Here is a 27,092-nt window from a genome sequence, read left to right as displayed (position 1 = left end):
AACACGTCTTCATCTTCTTGCTTGAAACCTGATACAGACTTTTCACAGTGCTTGCAAAAGATCAGTTGTAAAAACCAATAAATATAACACCTGTGATTATCGTCAAACCTCCAAACGAGCATGAAAATAAAAAAGGAGACCATGGCTAGCTTCGTATTATCATCACGATTCTAACCATGCCCTTATTTTTGTCCAATTTATCCTGTACCAGAAAACCCCAAAATAAAACCCTAGAATTCAATAATGGCGGATTGTCATGTAGGCACGCAAAGAACCAATTAATGACCCAGAAACTATCTAAGCATTGCAACAATCAATAATATGAACTCAAAAGGCATTTATATACGGTGAATATAAGAAAACGAAATTGAATTAGAACATGAAAAAAACCGTGACTTGGAGGGTGCGATTCCGAGTGCTCTGATCCTTGGTGATGATCGTGATAACTTTAGGAGGTCCCAAGGAATGCGTCTGAATCACCAAAACTCGTTGAATCACCCTGCAATATTGGAATCGATTTCAATTTTTTCCTTGGATTTTTGAGTCCGGTTTTGATTCTTGGAGGCCAGAATTCTCCTCCTCTTGTCTGCAGTTGTTCTTGGTTTATATATGGCCCAATTAGGTCAAGAAAACTCAATCCCACTTCCTTTGCAATTGAAGAATCAAGATCTTATTTTGTCATCCAAACTTGCCATTTTTGTTCCCTCAAGCCATCTTTCACGTTTTTCTTTGGCCCTTTGGACAACCAATCTTTCCTCTCTTTTTTTTTTATTTTTTTATTTCATGATTATTGTATTTAGCTTAATATTTTAAATGAGTAAGAAAATCTAATAATTATAAAATAGAATGATAAATAACAATAATTTAAACTAATAATATTGATAATGCTATTAAAATTAGTAATGCTACTAATCCTAATACTAACTAATAATAATAATAATTAATAATAATAATAGATGATTAAATCAAATATTAAAATTAATAATCAAATAATAATAGTTAAAAATTGTGAAAAATGATCAAACCAAAAAATTAATCATCAAATAAAAAATCCTAAGGCATATGATCAATTGCGAAACAGACTAAAAATCTCAAAAACGGGATAGATGGCTGAGCTTAAACACCTTCTAACCTTAACCCTCATTTTAACTCAGGATATTCTATAAGAACGCAGGTTTGACAATAGGAATGTCAAACCCCATGATTCTTAATTTTGATCCTTAATGAATTAAAAGACATGAATTAACCGGGCAAATTTTGGGGTATGACACCATAAGACCTTTCTTCTTATGAAACTTCTTCTTGGGATTCTCCTTCTGAAGTTTTGGACATTCATTCTTGAAGTGTCCAGGCTCATTGCACTCATAGCAGACAGCCTTCTTCTTGTCAGATCTTCTGTCACCAGAAGATTCTCCTTGTTCAAATCTCTTTGAACTTCTGAAGCCTCTGAACTTCCTTTGCTTGCTCTTCCAGAGTTGGTTTACCCTTCTGGAGATCATGGACAGTTCATCTTCTTCTTCTGATTCTGATTCTTCAGAATCTTCTTCTTTATCCTGAAAAGAGTTAGTGCATTTTTTAACATTAGATTTTAATGCAATAGACTTACCTTTCTTTTGAGGCTCGTTTGCGTCCAACTTTATTTCATGGCTTCTCAAGGCACTGATAAGCTCTTCCAAAGAAACTTCATTCAGATTCTTTGCAATCTTGAATGCTGTTACCATTGGACCCCATCTTCTGGGTAAGCTTCTGATAATCTTCTTTACATGATCAGCCTTGGTGTAGCCTTTATCCAGAACTCTTAATCCAACAGTTAGCGTTTGAAATCTTGAGAACATCTTCTCAATGTTTTCATCATCCTCCATCTTGAAGGCTTCATATCTCTGGATTAGAGCAAGAGCTTTAGTCTCCTTGACTTGAGCATTTCCCTCATGGGTCATTTTCAATGACTCATATATATCATAGGTCGTTTCCCTGTTAGATATCTTCTCATACTCAGCATGAGAGATAGCATTCAGCAAAACAGTTCTACATTTATGATGATTCTTGAAAAGCTTCTTCTGATCATCATCCATTTCTTGCCTTGTAAGCTTTACGCCACTAGCTTTCACTGGATGTTTGTAACCATCCATCAGAAGATCCCATAGTTCACCATCTAGACCAAGAAAGTAACTTTCCAGTTTATCTTTCCAGTATTCAAAGTTTTCACCATCAAATACTGGTGGTCTGGTATAACCATTGTTACCATTATATTGCTCAGCAGAGCCAGATGTAGATGCAGGTGGGTTTGTTGGAATTTCACCAGCCATCTTTTACTGAAGCGTTTTTCTCTTCCTGAATCTTTTCTAAACACGGTTAAGTGCTTGCACCTTAGAACCGGCGCTCTGATGCCAATTGAAGGATAGAAAAACACTTAGAAAGGGGGGGGGTTGAATAAGTGTAGTCTAAAAGCTTGAACGATAAAAACAAATTGCACAGTTATTTTTATCCTGGTTCGTTGTTAACTAAACTACTCCAGTCCACCCCCTTGGAGTGATTTACCTCACCTGAGGATTTAATCCACTAATCTCAACAGATTACAATGGTTTTCCACTTAGTACGCGACTAAGTCTTCTAGAGTATCCTGATCACAACCTGATCACTCCAGGAACAATTGCTTAGACACAAGCTAAGACTTTCTAGAGTATCTTGACCACCACGTGATCACTCTAGTTACAACTGCTTAGACACAAGCTAAGACTTCCTAGAGTATCCTGATCACACTTGATCACTCTAGTTACTTACAAATTAATGTAATCAATTCTAAGAGTATTACAATGATTTTGAAAAGCTATAATCACAACAGTGATATTTCTCTTAAAGTTTAAGCTTAATCTCACTAATATATTACAACAGCAATGTAGTGAGCTTTGATGAAGATGAAGTTTGTGAGCTTTGATTTGAACAGTGTTTCAGCAAGTTTGTATTCACAGAATTCGTCAGAATCGGTAACCTTACTTCTCATCAGAACTTCATATTTATAGGCACTTGATAAGATGACCGTTGGGAGCATTTAATGCTTTGCGTATTCCGTACAACATTGCATTTAATGTTTCACTCTTTTGTCAACTACCTCAAGCCTTGTTTACGCTGTGTCTACTGACGTTGCCTTTAATAGTTTCTAACGTTCCTTTTGTCAGTCAGCGTAGCCTGCCATCTTGTAATTGCTTCTGATCTGATGTTTGTGTATACAACGTTTGAATATCATCAGAGTCAAACAGCTTGGTGCAGAGCATCTTCTTGTCTTCTGACCTTGAAGTTCTTCTGAGCGTGATACCATGAGAACTTCAGTGCTTCTGCTTCTGAACTCAAGTTCTTCTGATGCTTCCATAGACCCATGTTCTGATTCTGCTTTGACCATCTTCTGATGTCTTGCCAGACCATGTTCTGATGTTGCATGCTGAACCTTCTGAGTCAAAGCTTCTGAGCGCTGATTTTTGCATACTCTTTATATATTTCCTGAAAGGGAAATTGCAGTGTATTAGAGTACCACATTATCTTATCCAAAATTCATATCCTTGTTATCATCAAAACTAAGAATATTGATCAGAACAAATCTTGTTCTAACACTGAGATCATTTTTTCTGAGAGAGACGCCTCAAGCATCCATCCATGTGATAACATTCTCATGGTCATAACTATGAGGTGTGATGACTGAGATATTAATATAGTGTTGGTTGATAAGGGAAACTCTGTAGACATCCTCTGCTAGGATGCTTTCGAAATGCTTTTCTTGGACCTTGATGACCTTAAAGCTTTTCAAGGCTCACTGGTAGGATTCACATGCAAGCAATGGCAGGTAAAGAGTTGCGTCATCTTGAAAGCTATGTTTGGGACCGAGAAGAGTGCAAGAATAATCAAGGTTAGATATCTTGTTATAGACACACCTTGTTCATGTAACATGATCACAGGGTGGTCTTCTTTAAAACAATTGGGAGCCATCTTATCCACACTCAGAGGTGAATCTATATATATTGAAGAACGACCACAAAAAGTTATCAATTTGATTCAATGATATTACATTATTTTTTTCCAACCCGTGTTAGATTTAATTAAACTCATTAACTTACACTTATTCATTTACAATAAAATCATAAGTGTGTATATATTTACTCCAAGAGTAAAACAAAAGAGTTATTCTAAATCGTGTCAGTTGATTTTAGTTTAATCTAATTGTCTAAAATAATTAATTATTTAAGAACATTGGTATTTCCTCTCATTTTATATTTGTCAGGTTCTCTTCCTAAAATAGATTGTAGAAAACATTTTAATTCTTATATATATATATAAAAAATGCCTTTTTTAGATATTTTTATAAGGCTTAAATAATGATTTCGTCCCTGTAAGTTAGCGTGTTTTTGGTTTTAGTCCCTGAATCTTTTTTTTTCGTTCCAAGTCCCCATATGTTCAATTCGCTTTGGCGTTAGTCCTTGCTGTTAGTGAGACGTTAAAAAAAAGCTTATGTGGCAGGCGTTGGTGACTTGGCATACTCCTTAAACAATTTTTTATTATTTTTTTTGTAACACACGTGGATATTAGTTTTATACTTTCATTCATCATATGGTACATGGACCATTTCCAAAATACATATATGTTACAGGGACTGAACTAAAAAATAATAAACAGTGTCACCTTCCTCTTCTCCTTCTCCAAATTAATCTTCATCACCATTTGTGACAAGCTGCAAACAACTGGGTTCAACACCATTTGTGACAAGCAACAAAGAACCCCCATGACCCAACGAACAACAACTTCAACAGTGTCACCTTCATCTTCTCCTTCTCCAACTTAATCTTCATCGTTTCCTTTTTGCCAATCTCAAAGAACCCCCATAACCCAACCAACAACAACTTCAACAGTGTCACCTTCATCTTCTCCTTCTCCAACTTAATCTTCAATTTTTCCTTTTTGCCAATCTCAAAGAACCCCCATGACCCAACCATACATTAACCCTACATTTTAACACTTCCAAAACCTCCTTTTAGGGTTATCAATGGAGTTTGACATAAATATTTTCATGCTTTTATTGCAACCACAAACCGATGCTTCAACGTGATGAGATTTAGCAGACGAATTAGAAACCATGGCAGAAGGGAATGAAAAGGTGCAGCGAAGAAGATGAGGGATTTTGGAGTTAATGACCTTGAAGGAGAAGAAGAACAAATTCTAATTTTTTTTCATTTGGTCCCTATTTAATATATTGCAAAGAGAAGATGTCCACATGTGTAATGAAAAATAAAATAAAATGAAACAATGTTATCCATGTCATCAACATCTGCCACCTAATCCTTTTTTTTAACGTTCCTTTGACATGAGGGACTGAAGCCAAAGCGAATTGAACATATGGGGACTTGGAACGAAAAAAAAAGATTTAGGGACTAAAACCAAAAACACACTAACTTATAGGGACGAAATCATTATTTAAGCCTTTTTATAATGTGTAATATAAATTTCAGTTTAAATTATAATACATTTCAATCCTTAAAATATACAACGTTTAATCATTTTTTTATTGAAGAGAACCACTCATTCAACATCTTCAACTATAGAATTTATGCTATTAAAATAAAAAATATTCATAAGTATCCAAAAATGAGATGAATATATTTTATTAAATTGAAATAAAAATAAGGATAAAATGATAGTGATTAAAATTAAGAATGTCGCCAAAAAAGAAAATATAAAATCAAAATTTTATCTAATTTAATTAAACTTCGCTAATAATAAACTTTAATTACAATAAATTTTGTGCGATTTATTATTCAATTAGTAGTTTGAAATTTAATTAGGTCAACAATGTTTTGATTCTACACTTTTTTGATGACATTCCAAATTTTTTATTACTGAATTTTTTTCTTGCTTTTGTTTATATTTTAATAAAATAATTTCATATCATTTTTCGATACTTAAGAATTTTATTTTATTTTAGTAACCTAAATTTTATGTTTGAAGGGTTGAATGAGTTGTTCTCTTTATTTATAAATGATTCAACATTCTATAATATAAGGATTGAAATTTACTATAATTTAAATTGAAATCTTTATTGAAATTTTTATTACATATAATAAAAATATTTAGAAAAAAACACTTTCTTATATAGAAAATGATAAAAAAATAATTAAAATATTTTTGTTTTTGTTTTTTTAGATAAAGAAGGCTTAAAGCCCACAACAAAGGAACTACATCACAATAAACCGAAAGACCGTAGTTCCCACCAAATCAACATCCACAAGATGCTTCATCCAATTAGGACAAGAATAAAAAAACAGTAATTTTTAGTAATCTTCAAACTTCTCTTTGAAAGAGCATCCGTACAATAATTCTCTTCCTTCAAGATGCGTTGTCCTAGAATATTACAATCCATATCAATGTAATCTTTGATTTTCCTCAACAAAGTTATTTCCATGGGGTTAATCTTATTGATATTATTTACCCCATTAACTTCTCCAATGGAATCAATATTTATCTCAATGACATTCACACATATTCTCTTGGCAATAATTAATCCTTTCAGAACTTCGCAAAGCTAACCAATTATAATATCGCACATTCCTAATTTCTTGGAAAAATCTTCTATCCACTTGCAACTATTATCTCTAATAATACCTCCACATCCCCCTCTGCCATTAACATCACACGCACCATCCAAATTTAGCTTCATCCACCCCTCATTTGGAGAATGACATCAAATCTACTTCACATCTTTGCAAGGCTCAATTGTGTTTTTAAGAAGCTTACACGTCATTTCATAATCCTTAATACGATTACAAATGACTCCATTAGGATCAACTATCCTATAAAACTGTTATTCACGCGCTTCTATATTTCTCCAGCTCCAAATGCAATGACAATATACCGCCCACAAACATTACATTTACTATCCTCTTTCCAACCAAGATTTAAATTCATGTTTATGTGTATCCACTGCTTTAAGTTGTTGCAGAAAAACTCCTGACACCACTTAGTTTGACACCTTCGAGAATTCCATATAATTCAGAATTCAATATGAAGCAGCATCCTATCTACTTGGCAAATCCCCGAATCCAGCCCCATTGCTATTTTTTAAAACTCCTCCACACCCTGCCATGTTCTCTTGCTAATCGCCCCATCAGAGTTTAGTGCTACCCAGTTCTCCGACGGCGGCTTCCATTGAGAAGCCTTGACCACTAACTTTCTGAACTTCATCTGTTATCCCATCTGAAGACTCCCGTGATACTGTTGAACTCTACAATGGATAATTTGCACCAAATCAGTTGGCATAATGTAATATTCCTCGTGCATCTTCATGTTCCTCCAATACCATATCACATGACAAGAGGTAGCCTAAATTTCCTGACAATTAATACTCTGCATGTTGCAAATGTTGTGATGCATATTGAATTGTATTCAATATTTTTCATTAATTGTGAAAAATTGTCCCCAATAGTTGTGGTCCGCTAGAGCCAGCCAAATATGCCTTATAAGAGGATAATCGCGAAACACATGGATAATAGATTCTTTCGTGTTGCCATACTCAAAGTAGCAGGGATATGTGATATTTCTACAAGCTAACACATCTTTAGTTTTCAGTCCGTTATTTTGCATCATCCAAATGAAAATGTGAAACCATTCTGGAACCTGCAGCTTCCAAATGTCTTTCTAATTTCTATGATCTGTGAAGTTTCCCATATCAGTCCCATGTTTCTCTATATTCTAGAATAGAAAATCTTCGCTTCTCGTATATCTTTCCTAGCATTTTGTCTTTTAGATTTTTCTTTGAGCACACGAAACCATAAGACATTATCCCCTTTGAAGTATTTCTAACATAATTTGGCAAGACATGCTATTCATTGCAACTGGATTTCTCAGCCCAAGTCCTCAATCCTTATTGGGTTTGACTATGTTGTTCCACTTAATGGTATGCAACTTCTTACTACTTAAATCTCCTCATATGATTTGTCTTTGAGCTTTTTGAATTGCTTTAAGACTCATTTTAGGTAGTTTGTTACGCATCATTAAGTAGATTGGTATGACTTCCAGAAAATATATGGCAAGGGTGACTATTCCCGCCATGGATAGATTCTTTGCTTTTCACATGGACAATTTACTTTGCACTTTGTCAATGATATGACGAAAGTCCCTTGCCTTAGCACTCAACTACAGAGCTTATTCCTTGAGTCAGAAAGAATCACAATGAACGACAAAGTTTTTCTTTCAAAAAATTTAACACGACCGCTTGTACATAATTTAGTCCAGAACTTCTGATTAAGTTAAAAGAATTATCTTATTATCTCATCTAAGCGTTGTTGTGTCTTTTATTATTATTATTATTATTATTATTATTATTATTATTATTATTATTATTATTATTATTATTATTATTATTATTATTATTATTAATAATAAGTGAGAAACAATATGCTATAAATAAGTTAAAAGTTGATGGTGTTGGAAATATATTACGAGAAGTTGGAGAAAAAATTGAATCAATCCCTATTAAAAGTTGGATAATCTTGTCCTAAAGATACATGTTAAGAAATTTATGAATAAAAAATTTCTGTTAAAAAAATAAGAAAAAGTTTAATTATAATCTTTTAATAAAATCAAGACGTAATATCCAAAACAAATTTACTAGGTATGATTCTTAAGGGCACAGTTATTCTTAAAAATTTAATATAGAAATATAAGACAACATTTCTAATTAAATATTTAAAAAGAAAACAAAATCTACCTATAAAAAAATCTTATTCAATCCCTATTAAAAGTGCTATTAATAAGGAAATCTAAGACAAATTTTTTAATTAAATATTAAAAAAAAACAGAATCTACCTATAAAAAATATCTTATTCAATCCCTATTAAAAGTAAAGTGGTATTAATAAGAAAATCTAAGACAAGATTTTTAATTAAACATTAATAAAGCACCGGTAAGATCTATCTAGTTAAAAGATTTGTATATAACTACTAACAAACCCGTGCGTTCGCACGGGTTCTGGTACGGGACGCGCATTTGTTTTAGATTGATATTTTTTTAATAGAAAAATGTTTGATATCTGTAAAAGAATAATAATTAAATGTATAAAAAATGTCTGATACCCGTGAAAAAATCATAATTAAATGCATAGAAAAATGTCTGCTACTCGTGAAAAAATAATAATTAAATGTATAAAAAAAATATCTGGTACTCGTGAAAAATATAATAATTGAATGTATAGAAAAATATCTAGTACCCGTGAAAAAATAATAATTAAATATTTTAATCAATAACTTTATGTAGTGTTCAATATTCTGATCAGTAATAACAGTCCCGTTAATATTCAATATTTCTAACAGTCACTTCACGTTTCCGTTATAATTATTTTAATTTGATGTTATAAAAAAATTAAAATTATCATCTTAGTAAAATACTATTTTTAATATCGAAATCATCATTTTTAAATATATGTAATTATAGGTAAACAAATTATTATTTTATATTCTCTGATAATAATTTTTGTTAGAAATCTCATTTTTGTTTATTAACAAATTAAAATAAATATAGACAAATAACTATTAAGTATCTAGTAACACTATTAAGTATTTATGAAAAAATTGTGAAAAAAGCTTTATAGCTTTTGGAAGATATCTCAAATGATTATAGAGTCTAATAAATTTCAACAAAATGCAAGATATTTGATGTAATTCAAATGATTATAATAAATATTCATAATACATATTTGACTTTTGGATACAAAGTCATTGTGTATAAAGTCGTAATTTTTCTTTCCAGCCACACCAAAATAAATCAAATAACCATGTATATATTAATCATTATAGTCCATTTAAACATGTTGTTGTCCACTACACTCGTTTACCTCTAATAATCTACAATACTGATAGCAATCTTTTAAACTCGGCTTCATTTTTGCAATTCAAGAATAAACACAAACTCTCATAACATTGTCATGGACAAACTGCAAAATAATTGAATGATTTCGATATGAGTATACAAAGTTAACAAAACACAAATGAGACAGATGACAAATATCCACTCCGACTTATTTATTCAATCCATCTTATTATCATGGCAGAAAAGTGAATGTCATAATCCATAATATAACATTTTACCTTATAATATGAATTTGACAACAATAAAAAAGAAGTATTAAAAGAATTAGAGCCGCAACATTAAAACTAAGAAGACAGACCACAATGACATACAGTCCACCAATGACTAAGACTAACCTATATTTTTCATTCATGAATTGTGTTTTTTCTTGTAAATCTCCAAAGATATAGTTCAAATGAATATTAATTACCTCAAGTGACAAATAATATAAATATAAAGACGAATTGATACAAGACAGTGAATAACTTACAAACCAATGATTTGCAAAGAAAATGTCCATATTATAAATCACAATACTTTAGCACATGCACTTTTTTGTATATGACTCCATGAAATATATTCTTTCCAAAATGAAATCATAATCATGGTTGGTGGAACAAATGATAGAAACTGCTTAAAAATCAAACTCGGAAGATATCTTGTTATAACTTGGCTCACAACTGATCTTCAAACAGATATCAGTCAAGTCTAATTCAGTTGGAATATATTCTACGATTACAAACTCAAAGTAGTCAATATCGCCGCCTCTAAGAAAAGACTTGTCAGTGTCCAAAATCGACACTAACACTGGCTGATAAAAAACACATTATCCAAAAACCGAAAATCAGCTGATACATCTGTCAACAAAGAAAACACGCAACTCCTTGAACACTTCCACTGCAAACAGCTGATCAAAAATAGATAAGAACCAAGGAAAAAAGATCACGTGAGGCCGATGCAGGATTAAAGGCTACTGCAAACGCTCCGAAACTGAACCTGCCCAGTAAACATTGTCGCATCAATACAGCAGCAAACTGATAGGTTGACTGATAGGAATCCCCGACATGGCATCGTTAACAACGTCGGCTTTAGGGACAATTTCTTTCCATAAAGGATGTCTTTTATCCTGTTTATGTTTGTCGATTCGATTAAAAAGTCGGTGATGGTCGTAACCTGGCTCAGCTTCAGTTATTGAAGTTGCAGGCCAAATGTTTCTCATAATAGGATTCACTCATATATGTCTGAGGGTTACAAAAGTGCAGGATTCTAGGACCTAAGGCAAGTAAATGTAAAATTTTATATTAAGCGTAATTTCAAAAAATAATGACAAAAAGAAATATAAATTCTAACCGTAGTCATTGGCTCGGACACTGACATCAATACGACACTGGACACCGACATCACCAACCAAGCAAAATAGTAAAATGTAAGTCAAAATTGACCGATGCTTATACTTTCAAGGACTAATTCGCATATTTACTTCAACGAAATTGGATAAACTATATATATGAAACAAACAACTTCAATTAATATACCTGCTAAATTTTTGACAGAATCTTTGCTGCTTACCTCTAACAAAAACAACAGGAGTTTTCTAATGTTTTTCACAAACTCTATGTTGCTTATGATACTCTCTACAATCACTAAGATCCGTGTTGCATCCATCAACAGAGAAAATCATATTCTGTAATCGATTCTGCACCCGCGATCTTTTCGACGATCTAGAAAACGACGACATGCCTTTCGAATCATCATGCTTTCTTCCAGTAGTATCCCGAACTGATTTTTCCAATGAATCAGAAGCCTCACAATGTATGAAATGCTTCCTAAATTTTTTAAATATAATTTATCATAAAAATACATACAATAGCCTATTTATCATTTAAATGCTTATGATCTCCCTGAGAAAGAAGTTGTTCCATGAATTTTCTATAATGTTCTACAATTTATTGATTGGTTTCACAACTTGAACTTGCGAGAACACGAAATTTCAATTCATACCTGCAGTATTCCCATCCATCTTATCTGCTTCAAGCCCACTCCGAATGACAAATCATTTACGTGATGGACATAAGGATGTGTGTCTACTAATCTGGTTTTCACATGTAGCAAAATAATCCGGTTGAACACGACCCAGAAAATTGCGCAGACAAGCAACTAAGTGAGTCTGCTGATCTGGTTTTCACCATTGCTCTAGCCTAAAAGCATGTATCATAGATAAAAATACAAACGGTGACATATAACTGGAAAAAACAACAAAGGAGGAGTATCGACAAAATTAGCTGATAGTTTCAGGTGTAGTGATCTCCTGAACAGCCTTGTAGCATTGGAGACTGCAAAGAGGAAGCTTGGTTTTTGAATCCTAGTATTTTTATGGATTTGTACATGTTGGACCAGCACACTTCTCACGAACTTAACAACTAATCAGTCTTCTCAACTTGCATTTTATGTCTATTGGCAGCCTTAGTTTTCTTTGATGGCAGCTCCTGTTCCGTAGGCTTCTCTTTTTGCTCTGTAGTCAAGCAACATGGTTAGCGATTCTCGTATAAAATTGATAAAATAAAATAGTATAATTAATACTCACTTCTAGGCGGGGCAGGAGGTAATCTGTTGGGAAACTCAATTAAACTCGCATTAGATGTAAAAGTACCTTTGTTTGATTGAAGGGCCCGTTGACGCATTGTAAGAGTCATTTCCCTCTTAATGTCCATCAATACATCAATAGATTCTTTCTTCTACAAACCAGATCATGAGTGTACTGCATTAAGAACTATGAATGCTACTCTTTTTGTTTACATTTTTTGTTCACCAGCACCACTGGCACCGCCTCCTCCATCTCCTCCACTTCCTACAGCGATTGTCGAATGTCCGGATAAAAAGGCGGATATCCCACCAGCATTTCATACATAATAGCTCCAAGTGACAAACCAGAAAATTCTTGGATTTAGATGCGTAAAGTACATGCTCCATATGATAAATTAGAGTGATGCCAAACCAATAAAGACTGGATTTTGGCTCTCCTGAAAAAATCAGCGGGATGCCTGAAGCATCAACAACGAAAGGCATTGAATGATGCAGTCATGATGATAAGAGGTTCGCAGTCCTGATGCAACAAAATACTAATAATTATACTTGCAAATACTTATCCATGTACATAATAATTATACCTGCAAATACTTATCCATGTAGAGTTGAACATGAATGCAATACCTATATAGGCTATGTTTTTCAATAGGAAGGTCATAGTTTTTCTCATTAGAAGAACTGCTCTTGGCAGTTTCAAGTTCTTGTTCATAATCCATAGCAACATAGGCAAGCTTCTCTTTTATGTCACGGACAAATTCCCGCTCAGCTGAGGTGGTGAACATATACCCTATCTCAGTGAGGATCTTCATCAAAGATTCAGTTAGATCGCGTCCAGCCATATGCGTGTGCATAACTTATCTTTAATCGGTGACGTCAATGCAATTCTTCTACTCCTCCTGACTGGCTAAGATTTCTCGTGTTTTTGGTTTCACACATTTTGTTTGGTTTTTGGTTGATTTACTAAGACCAACACCCTCATTGAAATAACAGAAATGTTTCATGTTCAGTGTTTGTGATAAAACCACGTCATGATCATATAAAAGGGACTAAATAAACCAGCAAAACATAACATTCACCTGTGACAAAAACAAATGAAAGAATTATTCTCCGCCGTCCTTTTTGCGAAAAAACCTCCTTATTCTCTGCAGAAGCCTCCAACTGCGACCACGTGTAAATATCCTCTGTTTCCTAGCAATCTATTGCGGATGAACTGGCGCACCACGCAAACTCGGCTGCACAGCAAGAGAAGAAGACAAAACAAAAACTGGCCTGCACATCCTTTACCACAGTAGGAAAAATCATAAAAATGAAAAGTAACACGTTATAATAAAGTTAGGTTCAGTAACTTAATCAGCAATAGAATCATCCTTACTCTTATAGACAAAAGTGCAGAACTGAAACAATTCACTTTTTCAATTTTGTTATTGGTTTAATGGTTAGCATATGTATTGAAATCCAAAATTTCTCTATAAAATATCATGCAAATAAACTATTAGTTTGTATCCATGAGAACTATCAACTAGCTAATTAACTCAAACAGAATCAAACAGAACCAAGAATGTGGTGTATATGAATACAACACTATAATCCATTAGATAATCGAGTAGAGAAAACCTATTATCCACTTTCATTCAAAAATAAATTATTAATGCAAGAAAGTAGTCCTCTTGCCCGTGGCATTGAAAGTTCGGATACCTGAATGAATTACTTGTCGACTTAATCTTCTGTTGTGTCGCTCGATCTGATTGTTATTGTCTTCAACAATCTGAAAAGTGAAAACTAATATACATCACTACAACATACCATGGAACTTCACCGCCAGACAATTTGTTCAACCAAACCCTGCCCTTTTGATATCTCCACCCCCATTGCTGCTACAAAACCAATCATAACCAACCTTCCACATTGATTCTTTCAGGTACTGATCCACTAAAGGCCATCAATATCATAATTATTATTTATTAAAAGGGTCTCATTAACTTATATCAAAATTAATACTTTATATAACTAATACAATATAAAAGACAGTAGTAATTTAAAGTTACTCTATTCACACTAAATATTAGCAACCTATAGTAATGTAATAAGTAGTAATTAGCAACCAACAATTCTTAAATCATAATAACATTTCATATCCATAAACAAATAGTATATATAACCTTAAAATAAGTTTGATAAAACCATAATCACCTCAGCTATAGATCGAACTTTGAGCCTAACATTCTTTCTGAGCCTTGGTCTGTAAACAAAAGGGATGTTACTAAAGTTTGTCGTTAAAAAAATGCGTACCCTGTTTATTATCATCTAGAATTCTCGAATAAAGTACTTATTGGATAAACAATCTATTTCTCAACGTATATAGCATAAGCACTTATTGTAGTATAAGCACTTATGAATAATCTGAAAATAAATTATGAACATGTTTTCAAACAAATTAAGGCGGCGGAAACGTCAACCAAGAGAGAGAAAAAGATGATGACGACAGCGATGCTCATTAGATATTTCAACCACAAAAATCCCTATATACAAAATCAAAACCCTAACTACAAAACTAACATGAAGAATCAAGATCTACTCACTCAGTATCGATCCGGTCTCACCACAGCTACACAATAATTTTTTCACCAAAGCAATTCCTACCCGCTTCAGTTTTTCGAGTTTCAAGCCGCATTGTCAAAAGATTAGGATCCGTTTCCGACTTCCTTTTTGGGTCACGAAGGCCCCGAACTGAAGCCATCAGAAATCCCACCGCCAGCGAATCTTTGCCCTTCCACATAAGCTAACATCACAAACCTGAAATAACAAACATTAAATCAAAAACAAAATCGAATTTGTCTGAAAATCAATAATGAAAATGAATAGTAAACCTGAGTAAAATTTTAAACCCTAAAAATTAGGAAGGAGGAATGGAAAGTAGAAGACGTGGAGGAGAAAGAAAGACAAAAGAAAGAGGAAGAGGTAGAGAGAGAACGTAATGTTTTTCAAAATAGAAGCAACCTTAGGGTTAGTAATAGAAGCAAAAGAAAAGAAGGATGGTTAAGGCATCCACGTGGCAGTATTTGGTAACAGAAGGGCAATACGGTATTTTCCAGATCAGTGAACTTTCTTATATTGTAGATAAAATCCTGCGCATTAAAAAGTGAAAATATTTAAAATTTGAAAATAAGATCGAACGGTTTTAGATTAATTCCCTATATAAACAGAACATTGAGGGAAAGTAGAAACGTATCAATCGGAATCACAAACCCAAACAAACCCTTCTTCTTCTTCTACGCTTGATTTCATGGCTTCCTCTCATTCGCAACATCACCGTGTCTTCGTCGGTAATATACCGTACGGTGCAACGGAACAACAGCTTGTTGAAATTTTCCAGGAGATCGGTCCTGTAGTTTCTTTCCGGTAACTTTCAAATTTTTTCTTCAACTCTGCAATTAGGGTTTAATTTGTTTAGGTTTAAAAAATGCGTTTTTTTGTTTGTATTTAGTTGTGGATAAGTTCTGTTTTGTGAATGAAGTTGTATTTTTTAGGGTTTAAGTAAGTGTGTTGATTTTGTTTTATCTACAGATTAGTTGTTGATAGAGAAACTGGGAAACCAAAAGGTTATGGATTTTGTGAATATAGGGATCAAGAAACTGTTTTAAGTGCTCGCCGGAATCTTCATGGATATCAAATTAATGGACGTCAATTACGTGTTGATTTTGCTGAAAATGACAAAGGGACTGATAGAAATAATAATCAGGTTAAAAATCAGATACTACATAGTTTGAATAATTAGTTTCATAAATTTTTGCTGTTTGATCAATGTGAGAAACCAAAAGGAAATCAAATAAGTACAGTTCTTGTTCTTAATTAATATAAGAAGAAGAACTAAAAAAACATCGAAAATCGATATAATTTTAAGTATTTTCACTAATATGATCTTATAGGAAATTGTGAAGCATTAAGTATATTCAGTTTTATTAAAAAAGACAATGCTTAATGTCAATTCAATTACGGAATAAAATGTTTCTTTCTCTTTTGATGCAGAGTTGTGGAGGATCAGGAATGACGCCAATGGTTGGTCCGTTCGGTATAACTTCTCAGAAACAATTAGGCAACCCAACTGTGCAAGGAGAATCAGCTCAAGGAGCTCAAGATCAACCTATTGGTCTTCATATTGCCATGGAAGCCGCAGCTCTTATGACTGCAGCTCTAAATGGTGCTCAAACTGGCATCCAGTCAAATCAAAACTGTTTGCTGAATCAGTCAGCACTGGCAAATGATCCGTTAACCATGCATCTGGCCAGAATGTCCAGGAGTCAGCTGACTGAGATGATCTCTGAGCTTAAGGTATAGTACTTGGTAAAGCTTTCCTTTTGCTAAATAGCCTTTTCTTTTCTTGACTTATTTGTTCTTGACTTATTTGTTCTTGTTTTGATCGCAGGGAATGGCTACGCACAACAAGGAATTGTCCCGCCAACTGTTGCTTTCTAGGCCACAATTGTCTAAGGCTCTTTTCCAGGTATAAACTTTTTTCCCATATCATTTCCTTTGTGCATTAATGCAAGCACATTGTGTCATTTTACATATTCATGATTTGTTCTACTTGCAGGCTCAGATAATGCTAGGAATGGTCACTCCTGAAATGGTTTGTTCTACTATTTCACTACCTTTTTTATTGATTCCATTCATATTTTTTATTCCATAGCTTATTCAGCCTATACTTTTCAGCTATCTCAATCACGTTTACATTTTCTAACTTTCTTTTTAACAATAACTGCTGCAGTTACAAATGCCAAATCTTAGACAAGCTTCAGATCAAACCTCAATATCTTTAATGAATGAAGGCCACATTGGTCTGACGCAGCAAACATCGGTTCAAAGCAAGTTGCAGTCTTGCTTTACACCTTACATTCAAGAAGGCCAAGCCAACACTCTACCTCGTAACCCTTTTGCTCCTAATCAATCAATTGCAAATCCAAGGCCTCCAAAGCAGCCTAGAATTTCTCTTCAACATCATCCAAACAATCATTTTGTACAGCTCAGAACAGGGCACAATAATTTAACGCTTCCTTCCGAATGTCCCCCCACATTAGGCAGATTGTCTGCAAATTCAACTTATATGAACCATCAAATGAATGCCTCATTCCTTCAGCATCCAATAGGTTTTGGAAGCTCAACTGTCTCACATAATCTTCAAATGGTTCGTCCAGATGCAAGCTTTCAGATGCCATATTTTCCTCGTGTTATTTTGTCTTCGGATGTTGCTTAGATGTACAGAATCTGTATGTAAAATTATTGACTCATGTTTAATATCAGTTACTTTCATGTCAAAAAATGATTTGCCAGATCGAGCTTTCAATGATCTAAATTATTGCTTATTGTGATAGATATGTATGTAGAACAATGACTTGAGGGTATGTTCATCAGCTTTGGTTGTTGTAAATCCTTGAGTTTATATGTTCTGTCATTAGAAAAATATTAGTAATACAATCCAAATGAAGCTTTCACATTTCACATTGACCATGCACTAAGACTCTCAAATCAAATGACAGATTTATCTTCATGCATTTTGTAAGGAAACTAATTCAGAAATTATTTGTATTAATAAATTCAACTATATTAAAATCAGTAGCAAAGATTGAGACAATATTTAAAATATTTTATAATTGATCATTATTGGTAAAATTGTTTTTCAAAATCAAAAGTTTTATTACAATCATAGAATTAGAAAAGAGAGCGCGTGTATTCATATTCGAACAATTTATAATTACGATATGAGAGTTTGAAAGAGAGGAGAAAGGAAGGTTTTTTAAGATGAATTTTAAAAATAATATAAAAAAATATTTGATGATTTTCTATTAGTAGTAGATTTGAATATGTACTAGTTTAATTTTATTTATTTATTATTTTATAAACTGTTTTAATACTTTCATTAATAGGGAATTCTAAAAATAAAATAAAATTAGTCTTCATATACATAGAGATATAATTAAAATAATAGTATTAATTAATCATTGGTATCCTTCCTAAAAAAATTATTATTTAATATAATTTTTTCTCAAAGCATTGCATTTAACTTGCTAAAAAATGAGTGATCAGATAAGATAACTTGTTTTATTCGTTGTTTGATGCAAAAATTAATTATGAAACTGGATAAAACATATGGCAAGAGACAAGACAAAAATATGAATTGTTGTTCTTCAATATATCTTGGGACAACTTTTTGTCCTAATACACAAATTATCAAAAAATATCAAAATATTATTTTTAATCTCTCTATTTAATATTTTGATTTATAAATATAATATTAATATTTTATTTATTTATAAAAAATATTATGATAAATTATCGTATTTCGATTCAATGCATATACATATCAAATGAAGTAGAGTAAATTTTTTTTTTTGCTCTCTTCATCATTTTTCTTCTCCTTCTCATTATTTAATATTTGATTCATGAATATCAATATTTTATCTATGATTAAAAAATATTATAGTAATAATTATATTATTTTATGCATAGATATATCAGTCAAAGTAGATTAGAAAAATTGTATATTGCATCAACCATCAAACACACTACAATACAAAAAGTTGTCTTGTAGTGTTCTGTGTTGTCAAATATTGTTATATCCAGTACTTCTTATTTTGCAAATCAAACGCACTCATAGTAGTTTAAGATTTAAATTTTGTTTGAGTGTAACGTGCAAAAAATGATTCAAAAAAAGAGAGTTGAATTACCAAGATTGTAAAAGTTTATTCGTGAATTTTTAGAGGATTTCCGATTATAATGTATTTGATTTGATTTTTTTATAGAAAAACAAGATGATATTATAAACGATTTCGCCTTTTAATCGATAATAGACCAAATGTTACTATAAAGTTGATTATAGAAACTTCCTAATGGATTATACTTGGTTTTAAAATATTTTTTCCTAATCCAGAGTGATTTTAGAAGATGTTTTGAAAATAGATGAAGTTTAAAAAAAAATAGTAAATGTGTATTATTTTAGTACGTTAAGAGCAACACATTTAATATTAAAAATTTTATCCTTGAAAAAAAAAGAGACAACATAGTGTAGGATCACAAGATAAGCTTCTAAAAGATGAAACTGTTTCTTGATGATGTTATTTAACTTTTAATTCTTTGAAGTCAATCATCAGAAACTTCTCGGTTTATGGTTTGATTCAAACTTTCTTCATTAGATGGTGTTAATGATATTTTTCTTTGATCCTTTTTGTCATCATACGAAACTGTTATACTTGTTAAGTACATAAAACTACATTTCCCCCTTTTGATAATGACATTTCATTTATCAAGAAGGTAGCTTAAGAGAGGTTAAGATAAAAGAAAGTTTGGAGTATTAAATTTCCCCAACAAATATATAAAGTATACTTCCTTGAGAGTATGATTCTCCTAATTTAGCGATTGAATTAAGTTGAGCTTTATGTGTGCATTTAGATCATTTTACCCATTTTCTTTTACTCAAATTTTTATGAACATGAAATTTGTATTACTTTGTTAACCCAATCAACAAAAGCATTGATGTTACGATAAAGATTGTAATGGTAAAAAAAGTATAGGTGTGTATGGTATCCTTACAAGAGTCAGGGATATTCATAGGCCTCAGAAGGTTTATAACAATTGAGGGTCGTTAAGACTTGCCCACGACGTTGAGAAGCCCCGCGTGGTGGTTTTAACAGTGGTTTTAGAGGACTTGCTCACGTGAGGTGAGAGCATTTGTGTATCAGCCGTAGTACTTTGGATATTATGTGTCAACTGTGATATGTACTTTCCCTCGTTAGGGAACAAGTATTATATAGGCCTTTTGGGTTTAGGATTTTCTTGGGAAGGGTCACCTCCCATTTAATCAATGACAGACCATTGAATTTCTAATCCAAGGGAGACGTGATACGCCTACTAATATTGACTTCTCTCTGCCCAAGAAATGTCTTTTTTCACATTTACCAAGACTGGGCGAGAGCTAAGTATTAGGGGTGAGGCGATACCTCCCCGAAGGCGACATCTACACATGTATGCCTATTACGCAACTTGTGTGCCAAATAGGGTTTAAGAGGGCATAAGAAGTAATACACACATTTCTTATAACATAGTAAGAAACACACCATAAATCAAACCAACTAGGGTTCATAAAATTTCAAAATTTCTACCATAAAATACGACATACAAGAATAATTTTATTTCACCATAAGGTAGATCTTTGAACTAGTTTTCTAACACATGTGTTTGCGTCCCAATCGGAGTTACGAAGCTCATTTTATGGTGGTTTCAGGGTCAATAATCGATTACACAAAACACATAATTGTTTACACGTCGGTCCTACCTCTTTTTTTTCTTCCAATTTTTAAGGATGGTAATCGATTACTCACAGAGTGTAACCAATTATACCCCTGCTAAAAGTCTATTTTTCACTAATTTCTCATGTTTTTACCTATCCTAACCCAATGGAATCATATTCTAACAAATTATGAGGATTAGCAACACTTCAAACATCACATGCAAGTAATATATATATAGTTTGGAGTTATTAAACTCCCCCGAGTTAGATAGAGAATATACCTTCCCCCAAAGAGTATAATTCTCCCCATTTGTCAAAATAAAAAAGGTAAATTAGCAGTAAGATGCAGATATAAACACATATATTCACATGTATTAACTCATGTATGACTGATTTAAAGTTCCTAGTTTAGTTCTTATGAAAAGAAAGTTTTCTTTAGGAAGTGGTTTGGTAAAAATGTATGCGATTTGAATATGTGAGTTTATGAAAACCCGAATGTATCTACCTTTATCGAAATCAAAATGATAAGAAGTAGCCAAAGCACATAGATCCCAAGTAAAAGGAACCAAATACCTTATAGTTATGGACATGAGCAGTCCAGAGTAAGAAATATGATCTAAGATTTTATTTCTCCCCACAAAAGGTAGCATACAACTTTGAAAACAAAGATATGTATGCTTTTCCCTGTGATTCGAGCAGAACTTAAAGGTCTTTGGAGCTTCCTATACCGAGAGGGAATTTTGTTGTCTACTGCTTTAGATTCTTTTGTCTTAAGGAAAAAATTTTGGACAACTTTCTCCTTGGGCCTTAGATTAATATTGGACTCTAGGCATTATGTTTTTGGCACCCTTTTTGCTTAGAGAATCAATCAAAGTTTTCCGGTTTTTTAATCTTTATTAAGTGTACTACCTCATAATTTTAAGGTAACTTGAGAACCCCCCCCCCTTCTGAGGAAACGACAAGCCACCGTTGATTTTCCTTCTCTACAAATTGCTTGATACGAGAGTTGATTCAACCAAAAGACTAATAAATTCATTACAAATTTATCATCTTAACTTTGTAATAGGTTCTGTGATCGTAGCCAGTAAGAGATACCATCAATGTCAATATCTTGATTATAACCGTTGAGGGATATTATCAACCTAAAGAGCAACTAGACAAGCGTTATTAAGTAACCGCTTCTTCTTGTACACCAAAGATATTTCAGGAAGCTCTCATTTCTTTTGATATCAGAAAATGTCCATAATAAGGGAATATTGGGATGTATTTCCTTCATAAATACCTCCATCAATATTCTGAATGAGATGGTCCTTAATGGTTCTCTATTCTTTAGTTTGACATTGATTCTCATAAGTTGACTTCTTGAATTTCTTCATTTGGACATTCGACATTTTTCTTTTCCTTACTTGGCATCTTTTAATTATGTTCCCTATAGGATACCTACAAAAGCAACGACCTCTACTTATACATACTAGGGGTAGTTCACCAAAGGTAATAAGTACGAGTTCTTCCATAGTCATGGTACTGTCAAAAAGAGGTTTTTGAATGGATTTTGCATTAAGGTTTTTATAGACCATCCATATAGACTAATAATTAAGACAACTAAGAGGTAGGGATCTTTTCAAAGATACAATGATTTTGTCTTGCTACTAGGCAAATAAGTTTCTTCCCTCATAAGAGAGGAATAATAGAAAATTATTTCTTCACTTGAAGAGCAGTTGTCAATATCATATGGATCACAATTTGGATTTTCTACCTTTGGTACCTTTATTTTTTTGGCTCCTTTCATTTTAGTGGAATACATATTATGAGCGGACATCTTTCTACAAAAGTAACAACCTCTACTTCCATCTACTAGAGGTTAGTTCACCAAGGGTATAAGTATGAGTTCTTCCATAGTCACGGTACATTCGAAAAGAGGTTTTTTTAATGGATTTTGCATCAAGGTTTTTATAGACCATGCATATAGAGGAGTTAAACATACTTTATTACCTTTATTACATAACTTACTTAATATTAAATAACTTGTGTATATAAAGACACAAATAATTAGGATGACCGAGAGGTATGGATCTTTCAAAGATCCAATGGTTTTGTCTTGCCATTAGGCAAATAAATTTCTTCCCTCATTAAAAAGGAACAATAAAACATTATTTCTTCAATTGAAGAGCAATTGTCGATATCATCTACATCACAATTTGACTTTTCTACCTTTGGTACCCTTATCTTTTTGGCTCCTTTTATTTTAGTGGAGTACATATTATGAGTGGATATCTTTATATTCTTACGTTCACAATATTTTTTTATAAAAGTATGAAGGATGATGTCCTTTTTTGCTCTCATGACTCTTTTTGATAAAACAAAACATGACAATATGATCGTCTTTATTACAACAATTATATTTTATAGTTTTGCATTAAGAATTTGGTTCGGCATTGCAAATATTGTTAAAGCTTTTACTATTGTTCTCAGGTTCATAACTAAGATCAATTTTATTATAAGATGTTATTGCTACGTAAAAAATATAGAGTCACCGCCAAATTTATTTATTCTTAAGGAAAATGGAAATAAGGACAAAACCCTTAAAGAGGATAAAACATGGTCATCATAACCAAATTAAGGTTCAGGAGTCGGTTATGCGAGGGAAGGTGTTAGGAACCACTCACATCCGTTATACTCACCGGGAACCTCTTAAGAATCTAGGGTTAAGTAGTTTGTTTGTAATTGTTTGTCTTTTATTTATTTAGTATTGGATATTTACAAAATAAAAAGATTTTATTAAATTATTGAGCTCGCCAGAGTTCCAAAATCTCGCGCCTACGTATCCCTAGGTTCATTAAAAGATTCAGAGCATCGTAGTTCATCTCATAAATGTTGATTCATTGGTGAAATTTATAGAGTGTTTATTGTTTATTAGAGCGTGATTAAGTTGATTATAAAACTAGCTAACTAAAATTAACGATTAAGAAATATTATGAGAGAAATAATTAAGTCTCTCTTTATAATACTTTTCACTTTTTATACGGTTAATCTTTACTTGAACATATACCAAGTTTTTCTATACCATGACTACTTTATAAAGCAAGGCTACCCAACCATTTAATTGCCACATAGTCTTCTCTATCAGAATATAATTCTCGAGTGATTTTGGGGGAAAGTTACAATCGACAGAGGTTTTATCACATGTAAAATACCTTTGTCACAATCCGTTTTGCAATATGTATAAAAATCATAAACATCTCTCATAACATTATTTAATTCCAATATGCAAGTCTACTTTTAGTTCTTATTTCTATATGGACAGTTTCTCTCAGGTTTGTAGACGGGGAAAAAACATCAAACACAAAATAACATTAAATTGTTATAAGAAAAGATTCACTACAAACAACAAATCTAAACGAACCACATGATTCAATATTCATATTGTTGGAAGGAAATTCTGAGATGACCTAATCTAAGGGAATTAGTCACTCATCCTTAAGGGATTCATGACAATTAAAATAAAAACAAAGATGTTAATATTACAAGTGATTAAGGATGATTCTCTAATGGTGTCGTGTATTTTCCCTTATCCATTTCTATAGAATATGCCTTTTATATCATAAAAAATTGGAACCCTTATGACTAGATGAGTTTTACATTATATAGAAAAATTATGAAATAACATAATCATACTGCTATTGACCTGGGGGGCTATGTGATTTTGTGACTTGTTTGTCGTGGCAATATGTGATCGTTTAAAATGAGTCATTATTGTTGGGTGCAAGTGTGAGTGGTTAATTTCCCACATCGCCTATGAATGGGTAGAATGTTGGATTAATAAGACATATCACCCATTTACCTAACATCTAAAGGTTTTAGGTTGGGATGTGGCGTCTCCCTCTCTTGTGGTGGTCTTGGAGCATTAGTCCCATTGGTACTCCTGACTTCCTCGATCACCTAAATAGTGGTATCAGAGCCGTGGTTCAGCTTTGTGGGGGAGCGGGAGCTGGATTCGTTGTTGGACCTTGTTATAGGATGTGGGGGGCTCACACTTGTAGGGTAGAATGTTAGGTGTAAGTGTGAGTGGTTAAAGTCCCACATTTCCTACGAATGAGTGGAATGATGAATTTATAAGAGATATGACCCATTTACCTAACATTTTAAGGTTTTGGGTTAAGACGTGGCGTCTCTCTCTTGTGGTGGTTCTGGAGCATTAGTCCAATTGGTGCCCCCGACTTCCCTGGTCTCCCCAACAATTGGGAAAATAACAAACATAGAGAAAAATAGGAACAAAATAATGACACAAGAGATTAACGTGGAAACTCCAAAACCAGAGAAAAAACTACGACTAGTGTCAATAGACAATCAGAGAATAACACAAAGTGAAAATTGTTACAACATATAGTATACCTTCAACTAACCCAAGCTCCCAATACACATACACTCTCCAAAAAAAACTATTTAACTACATCGCACAACACTCTGATACAAGAGCATAAGAGAACAAAGACAAAAAAAGTCAAATACAAGCTTAAAGTGCTTCTGGCTGATGGATTTTGTAAAGAAAATTTTGAATCCTATATATAGCCATGAATTATCTCTTCTATCACTAAACTAAGTGATGTGAGACTTGTTCAACATGTAATTTTTTTAATCAACCCCAACAATATACACCTTGATTAAAAATAATACATTAACTTTCATTGTCTTCACCAACAATCATACAACACTATAAATAGTATAGTCACGTGAAGCTATACCACTCTAAGAATTGTCACATCGACAATCATAGTTTTAAAAAACTATCATAATCCACCTAAAGAAGAGTATACTTCACATAAAATTAAACCGCTTCAAGTTTTTCACATGTTAAAAACCAGGTTGAAACTTTATCGTGCAACTTCTATGTTAGTAGGAAGCTCTTTAACCATCGACATAATATCACAACACATTTTGCATCAATGCCCATGTGTTAATTAGCTAGCAATAATATGTCCTTACCCATGACAACGGAGATGTCATGAGGACACACTTCTCAATTTTCAAAGATGATCATCCTCTCTCACAACAAGAGAGACATTGCTAGCATTTGAATCAGAGCCCTTCTCTGACGCTGCCCGATCAGGACACTTATGCTTTATATGTCCAATTTTTCCACAATTCCAACATCTCACACTTGTTTCATTGTTTTTCTTCACATTAGGCTGAATGTGCGAGAAACACAAGAAAATGAGTTTGAATTGGGTTGCGCCAAATTTAATATTTTTGCAACTCAACCCCAAAGTTAACAAGTGAATAAAAAATAAATGAACACAATTATTTTTATCTTGGTTCAATGTTAACTAAGTTACTCCAGTCCATCCACCAAGGTGGTTTGTCTTATAAAAAGGGACTTAATCCACAATAATCCAACCGATTATAGACAACCACAATAAACTTCTGATCAACCTTTTTGAAAACCCCAACAAGTTCAGTTGTTCCTTATCATGAAACCGCAATGATCATAACTAATGTCTTCTTAAGAATTATGACTATTACTTAGTCCTCTAAGGCATCTATCAACCATCGTTAATTACAAATTTGTGTATACAAAGATTATCTATGAGTTAATTACAAATTTGTGTATACAAATATTATCTATGAATTATGACTATCACTTAGTCCCCAAAGACATCAAGGTTTTTACATGTGTTATGTGTATTTTTTTCTAGAGTCTGTCTATGAGTTTTTTAGACCATTCCAGATCCTTTTTTACGTTGCTGAAGGCCCAATTATAGTGCAATCCCCTCCTTCACTAAACACTAATATGCACGATTTAATAGGTTAATATCCATTCATGGCCATAATGGGCGTAAATGTCACATTTATTAACAATGGTCGTATTGAATAAATGACTTTTAAGCATCATAACGCTTATCGACCTTGTCTTACTATTTTCCCAAAATATAACGCAACATTCGGTTTTGGGAAAATAGTAAGACAAGGTCGATAAGCGTTACGACGCTTATCGTAAGCCTACATCAATAGTATGAGGTTTTGAGGTTGTGCAAGTTTCATTAGAAATTATAAGAGAATTTATGTTAATGGTTTTTCTTATAATCTTGGTTGAACAACTAGAACCATCAAAATGGGCTAGCCCATATGGGTTGGTCTGTCAAACCCGAAAAATGATTGGGCTTGAGTCTTAACATTATAGAGATTTTCTTTATCCACCTCCCTATGTTCTTGGTGACGTCTAGCGAAATTTCGTAATTGCCCCGTTACTTCGTAAATGCATTTCTAAAGTTGAAAAAAAGACTGATTTCGGAAATGCATTTCCGAAATCACCTTTTTTTACGTAAAAAAAAATTTCGAAAATGAA

The 27,092-nt window shown here is 32.9% G+C and overlaps 1 protein-coding gene and 1 long non-coding RNA gene across 5 annotated transcripts; one reads left to right on the top strand and one right to left on the bottom strand.

Moving 5' to 3' along the window:
• Positions 1-10,508: 10,508 nt before the first annotated feature.
• LOC131638917 (uncharacterized) lies at positions 10,509-15,373 on the bottom strand. 4 transcript variants are annotated; one of them, XR_009294803.1, is made up of 8 exons: positions 15,048-15,373; positions 14,659-14,707; positions 14,164-14,233; positions 13,093-13,746; positions 12,533-12,985; positions 11,884-12,394; positions 11,233-11,708; positions 10,509-11,155 (listed from the first exon to the last, which is right to left on the bottom strand). It is a non-coding gene; the product is annotated as an uncharacterized LOC131638917 (long non-coding RNA). The 4 variants fall into 4 exon arrangements; XR_009294804.1 differs by having other exon boundaries at positions 10,509-11,708; positions 13,093-13,442; positions 13,545-13,746; XR_009294805.1 differs by having other exon boundaries at positions 10,509-11,708; positions 12,467-12,985.
• Positions 15,374-15,689: 316 nt separating this feature from the next.
• On the top strand, positions 15,690-17,959 carry LOC131638908 (cleavage stimulating factor 64-like). Its single transcript, XM_058909438.1, has 6 exons — positions 15,690-15,867; positions 16,033-16,207; positions 16,495-16,797; positions 16,892-16,969; positions 17,060-17,095; positions 17,234-17,959. The coding sequence occupies exons 1-6, from the start codon at positions 15,752-15,754 to the stop codon at positions 17,717-17,719; spliced, it is 1,194 nt and encodes a 397-aa protein (XP_058765421.1). The 5' UTR covers positions 15,690-15,751; the 3' UTR covers positions 17,720-17,959.
• Positions 17,960-27,092: the final 9,133 nt, after the last annotated feature.

Source organism: Vicia villosa, unplaced genomic scaffold, assembly GCF_029867415.1.
Source record: "Vicia villosa cultivar HV-30 ecotype Madison, WI unplaced genomic scaffold, Vvil1.0 ctg.002484F_1_1, whole genome shotgun sequence".
NCBI classification, from domain to species: Eukaryota; Viridiplantae; Streptophyta; class Magnoliopsida; order Fabales; family Fabaceae; genus Vicia; species Vicia villosa.
The sequence above is the reverse complement of the archived record's forward strand: the minus strand, read 5'-3'. Positions and strand labels throughout refer to the sequence as shown.